This window comes from Salvia hispanica, chromosome 3 (assembly GCF_023119035.1).
Source record: "Salvia hispanica cultivar TCC Black 2014 chromosome 3, UniMelb_Shisp_WGS_1.0, whole genome shotgun sequence".
Taxonomy (NCBI): domain Eukaryota; kingdom Viridiplantae; phylum Streptophyta; class Magnoliopsida; order Lamiales; family Lamiaceae; genus Salvia; species Salvia hispanica.
The window spans coordinates 43,609,765-43,615,764 of NC_062967.1; the positions used below are offsets into that span (position 1 = coordinate 43,609,765).

A 6,000-nucleotide genomic window follows, 5' to 3' on the forward strand; every position below is an offset into this window, starting at 1 on the left:
AACCAACAATGCAACTTTTAAGTTACTGCATAGAGCCCATCATAATACACATTTTAAGGCCCTTAAAACTTTTCTTCTGTCATGGAAATTGAGATGGGTCGGTCGGCCCATACCCGATAAAATCACATATGTAATAATTTAGATTAAATTCATATATTTTCCCAAATAATAATAACAATAATAATATTATATTAATAACAATGATAATAATAATAATAACAATAATAGTAGTAGTACAAATTCTCCAAGCTAGGAGAGAGGGAGTGTAGAAAAACATCACAACTAGCCACCCAACACATATTTGGCTATTCCATGAAAATGAGTGTTCAATAGGTAGTCATCCCACATAACTCCCTTAAGATCAAAATCAAACAATTCCATGTCAATAATGCTTCCTCTCACACTCATTCGTAAGTTCTCAGTGTTACTGTCATCAAAGCTGTCAATAAAACATAAAACATAGTATTAAATCAAATAAGATCCTTTTCCCCATATGATTAGATAAATTTAATAGAAATACATACATTGCTTGTGAAAACAAGTAAGGCTTGTAAAGGTCAGCTAATCGCATGGCTTTTTTGATTCTTCGTTTTGCATTAGTGTATGCACGTTCAAAAAAGTTGCAACATATAATATTTGCCAATCCAAGCATCTGTAAACCACCAAAACAACAACGATTGATTTTATTTTTATTGATGAATCTAATTTATTTAGGATAATAGACAAAATAGTAAATAAAAGAAACAAGCTGACCTGGACAAATGGCAAATAGTGAAAAGAAATGTAGTTGTGAAAGCTAGTCATTGTATTTAGAACAACTGGAGAGACAACTTTGATAGGTTTTCCGCAGCTATCAAACAATGGATTATTGTTTAAATAACGATGCATAAACCACTTAAGCTCATCATATTTCACTGGATTTCGCCTCGAGGAACCTATTTGGTATACAATTATACCCTCTTTTTCACTAATTGGATTTGAATGTGAAGCTATTGCAGCAATCATGCAATTTACCACCATGTCACCTGGTACCTATAATTTAATTGTTTCAACAATAATTACTTATAGATAAATGTATATATTTGGTAAAAAAAACTAGAATCAACATTAGCTTACCAAGTCAATTGCAGCGTGTGGATCACCTACAAAGAATTTGATATTCCCTTTACCATAAGCAACAAAGATGCTGTCCAAAGTTCTGTTGGTCACTCACAAAAAATATATATACTCTATTAAATAACTTTAGTCCAAGTTAGAATTAACTAAGTAATGAAAATATTTGCACCTTAGACCTTCGACCCAACCAGGAAATGGATCTTTGAAAGTACTTGTAATAATAGTGGGACGAATAATAACAACATTGCAGTTTTGGTTGAATCTCTCCAACAACATTTCCCCCATTGCCTTTGTAAATACGTACGTATTAGGCCAACCATGCATCATAGCTCTGCTCATACAATTCAAAATTTAAGTTTTAGTTTACACCAATTAATTTTATGAGTCCAAAGCATACATATATATTCACTATGTATAAACAAGAGAAAAATACAAGAAAGTGAAGCAACCTTTCGATGCCAAAGTCCTTCATAGCTAGAGTGATTTCTCTTTCTGACAGCTTCTGAGTATGGAGCGACCTTAATTTTTCTTGAATTACACTCTTCTCTCTGTTGATGTCCAAGTATGGTATTTTGGCGCCAGGAAGGGTTTCACCCATACCAAAAGCCTTTTCTTGCATTAATCCCACCTTAGTGCCATGCACATAAGCTACATATATTCAAAATTCAATTGAAATCAAGAAATATACATACTAGTAATATATACTCAACAAATATTTATATTATTGATTCCAAGAAAGGGAAAAATTATTGATCAGCATTTGTTACCAACTTTATGATCGAAGTCGAAAGAGAGAAAAATTAAATACTCTATTTATATAGCAATTTGTTCAAACCCTAAATAACTAACTAACCGGTGGAGACGTGAAGAAGCATCTCTAGTTTCGAACATTTTGTGCCAAAGTCTTGAACATTCTTGGCTCCCAACGAATTTATTTCGAAAGCTACATCATACCTATATTTCAAAATACCAAAATAAAAGTGTAAAGTCAACATACTAAGTTTGTTGTTTTAAAAATTCCCTTATTAAATTTGATTTAATTAGCTGAAATTATCCCACATAACTATACATACCTTTCATCAAATCTGGTAGTTGCGGCTGAGTTGACAATAATATTAATTTCTTGCCACATTTGTTGTCGCAGCTGTGCATCAACTATACCAAAATTTTCATAACCAACATCGCCCAATATCGGTACAACTCTTGAGGATATTATCGACTCAAAATCTTCCCCACATTCTTCTTTGAGAACTCGAAATAGCTCTGTGCCCACAACCTATATACAAAGAATCGAGAAATGGCAACCTTAAAAATATTTTTCATTGGTTCTATTGACTTATTGATTGAGCACAGGAGTTTTGGAAATAGAAAATCCTATTTTCTTAATGCATTTAATAACTTTAGCAGTCCAACTTATAACTAATTAATCAAAAACTTAAACGACGAATGGTTAAAGCCCATATCCATAATTATGATGTATATATGCATGGATTAATACTGATCACAAAAAAAAGGATATAAAAAATGAGTGAAAATATAAACAAGATATTTCAAATATGTATCAAAAATATACTAGTACTACTAGTATTTAATTTGAGCCTGTATTTTTTTTTTCTTTCTAATGGGTAGCATGCAGGTAGCTATATAGATTTGAATGGCCGGAGTATTTGAGTGCAAAGATCGACATTTCACATTATGATGTAACTAATTCAAAAATGAAAAATTATGTATAATTACATTTATAATACTACCATGCATTGAATTGGTTTTGTACCTCTTCTTCGAACCGTTGTTGGACAGATAATTTAGGGGTCTCTCTCAGTAGAAGAAATAATTTCTTTACATTGGGTTGCAATCGAAGTATCTTCTCTAGAAATACTAAAAAACACCAGCAAAAATATCAAAAAGAAAACCATTAATTAGAACCAGGCCAAATTAGGAACAATAACGAGAGAGAGAGAGAGTACTCTTTGCTAAAAAGCCAGTGGAACCAGTGATTAAAATGGTCTTTCCCTCAAAATGTTTGAGAATTTTACTTTCTTCCATAGCAAAAAGAATACAAGGTGCTTGAAATGAGGAAAAATGGGAGGTGTGTGTGAATTGTGATAGTGTGAAGTGTGGTGAGTTGATGCTACTTTATATAGAGAGTCGTCTTTTTATTATTGCTTAAATTAAGAATTTGGTAAAGCTAAATCTTGATGTATGCCTAACCAATAAATGTGCCAAAATTAAGAGTTTCATGAAAAAAATACTACGCATTCTTATCACTTGAAAAAAATTATAGAAAAGACCCATTGGTTTTAACTTTTAACCAGCATTGATGTCTCTAACTTAAGGGTTCGTCTGGTATATAGTTAGGATTATTTAAATAGTTAAAAATCATATTAAATTATTTAGTTTTAGATGGCCTAAATTATCATTAGTTAGTATTTAATATATTAAATATGTGGTGGTGATCAATTGCTAACTAATTAGGGCATCCACAACTCCCGGTCCGGTTCAGGCCCTAAGTCCCTTCCACGTCATCAATCCCCTAAATTTCAGTCCCAGGCCACAATTCCTCTAACCTTGCAGGCCCCATCCAAGCCACAACTATTAAATTGCACTATTGACAACTACAACATATTTTACTCGTAAAATAGAATACGTTGAATAATTAAAACACGAAAAATTCATTGTTCAGTCGAAAAAAAATTACAAGTCCTAGAAAATGAAAATTACAAGACCTAGAAAATGAAAATTACAAGTCCTAGAAAAAAAAATACAATTCCTAGGAATGAAAAAACTACTTCTTCTTCATTTGTGCGCGAAGGTAGGCGATCATTTCATGGTACAACTCGAGCTCGAACTTCGACATTGTCGAGGTATCCCTCGATGTTAATTCCGTTAGATGGCCCATCCACAAGCTAATACTCATATCCAACATAAAGTCGAATATCTTGTCCAGAGAAGGATTGGGTGGCGGCGGCGGCATAGCGGTAACTTGTAGTTGCCTTCCCCTCGCTTTTCTCTTTGTCGATTAAGTTCCCATCGGACGGCTTTGAGTACTAGGGAATGATATGAAGACGTCGTCGTCTGCCACCAGGTCGAATTTCGGACCTCCTTCGCTCGAAGAGTAGTTTCCGGAGGCGGAAACTTTGGTTCTCTTCGATGCCCCACTTCCCGCCGGTTCTGCCCCAGCGGTGTACTTCGGGCTCTTCTCGACAATCTTCCAAACATCGTAGTACTTGAAGTGCTTCTTCCCGTCAGAGTAAAACTCAACCTTGGGTTTCGCCAGGAGGTCCATCTCGTTGTGCCTGCTCGGATACATCCGGACTACGTTAGTCCACTTGCCATTCCACTTCATCATCTCCTTTTGGACCCGACCTCAATGCTTGTGTAGCTTCACGTAGTTACGCTCGAACGTCCCTCTTGGTCAACCAATATTATATATCTAGGCAATCCGCTCCCATAACACTTTGCTGCTCTGCTGGTTGCCGATGATAGGATCCTCAGAGACGTCGACGAAGTTCTTGGCCAGCCACAATGTCTCCTCCGGCCTATACTTCTTCGGCCCCTCATCATCGGCAGCCGCAGCCTTGCCCCTCCCTTGAGCGGGCTCCATATCACTGATGTCGTACCCATCGGTGCTAACTGGCGATGGCAAGTCCATGTTGGATGCCACCCCCGGACTAGGCGCTGCATTTGGGTTGGGCGATGCCGGTAGGTACCGGTTGTTGGCGTTGACGAACTCGTTCATCTATCGTTCGTCGGTGTTAAACCACTCCATCGCAGCCACAAATATTGAAATAATTTAGAGGATAAAAATGGAGAAATTGGTGGAAGAATGTTGAAGAAATGAGATATAAATAGGCAAAAAATTCGAAAAAAAAAGGTTGGGGCTTGCGGTCCCGCCCGAAGGCCTTTCAACGCTGGGCAGGGACTCGTTGGGGCACGACCCATGCTCCTCCAACGCTGTCGTGCCGGACCTGGGCGCGGCCCCGGGATGCTACTGCATAAATTATTCTAAAACTTTAAATTTATGTAACTTTCTCGATTTACATTATTTTTTCGTAAAGAACATATCAAATTATAGGTAATTTTACAAGGATTCTAACGAGATCTTAATTGCATATATTCCGATAATGTTCAGATGATGAAATTTGATCATTTATTTTTGTTTTCGTATATGTTGATAAACAGATTTATATCAAGAAATACATAAAAAAATTTAATATAATGCATATAAAATCTCAATAAAACTATGTTGATATTTTCGTGTACTTGTGTTGAAATACTCATGTCATTGTGTTGATATTTGTAATACACTATGCTGATATAAAAAAAACTCACGAAAATTATCATATGATAACAAAATAACGATCTTACCCCTTTGTTGATATTTTGTCTACTATACATTAAAATTCGTAAGATTTAATGCCATTCATTCATTTCAAAATCTAAGGGGGGTAGATTTGGTCTTAATTTTGGATTTATGATGCTATAAGCAATATAAGAGGTTTCGTTATTTCAGTTTTGAAATGTAAAAAAAGAAATGAAAAAGTAAAAAACCTACCTATAGAAATAGAATTGTTCGCCGCCCGCTTAGGCAATTAGCATATTTTGCTAATATGAATATTTTAGTATTTAAATTTTGTAGTGTATGTTTGTGATAATATTATGGTTTAACTATTATTAAAACCATCAGTATTCTACCAATATGAATATATGATTACGATTTATGAATTTTGTATTTAATGTTTAACAATTTGAAGTCTTGAATTTGAAGATGGAACATTATAGATCAAATCCCTGCGCATGCAAACAATTTTTTTTTATTGTCTGTCACTGAATTTCGGCTCATTCGGTGGAACCGAATAACATGTCGGTCAGGACCAAACAATA

At 35.0% G+C, this 6,000-nt stretch overlaps 1 protein-coding gene across 1 annotated transcript; it reads right to left on the reverse strand.

Annotated features, from left to right (window-relative positions):
• Positions 1-258: 258 nt before the first annotated feature.
• LOC125208987 (fatty acyl-CoA reductase 1-like) lies at positions 259-3,198 on the reverse strand. Its single transcript, XM_048108544.1, has 10 exons — positions 3,084-3,198; positions 2,891-2,994; positions 2,190-2,392; positions 1,970-2,070; positions 1,566-1,764; positions 1,286-1,447; positions 1,117-1,198; positions 754-1,032; positions 525-652; positions 259-439 (listed from the first exon to the last, which is right to left on the reverse strand). Exons 1-10 carry the CDS (start codon positions 3,160-3,162, stop codon positions 283-285), a joined length of 1,494 nt encoding a protein of 497 aa, XP_047964501.1. The 5' UTR covers positions 3,163-3,198; the 3' UTR covers positions 259-282.
• Positions 3,199-6,000: the final 2,802 nt, after the last annotated feature.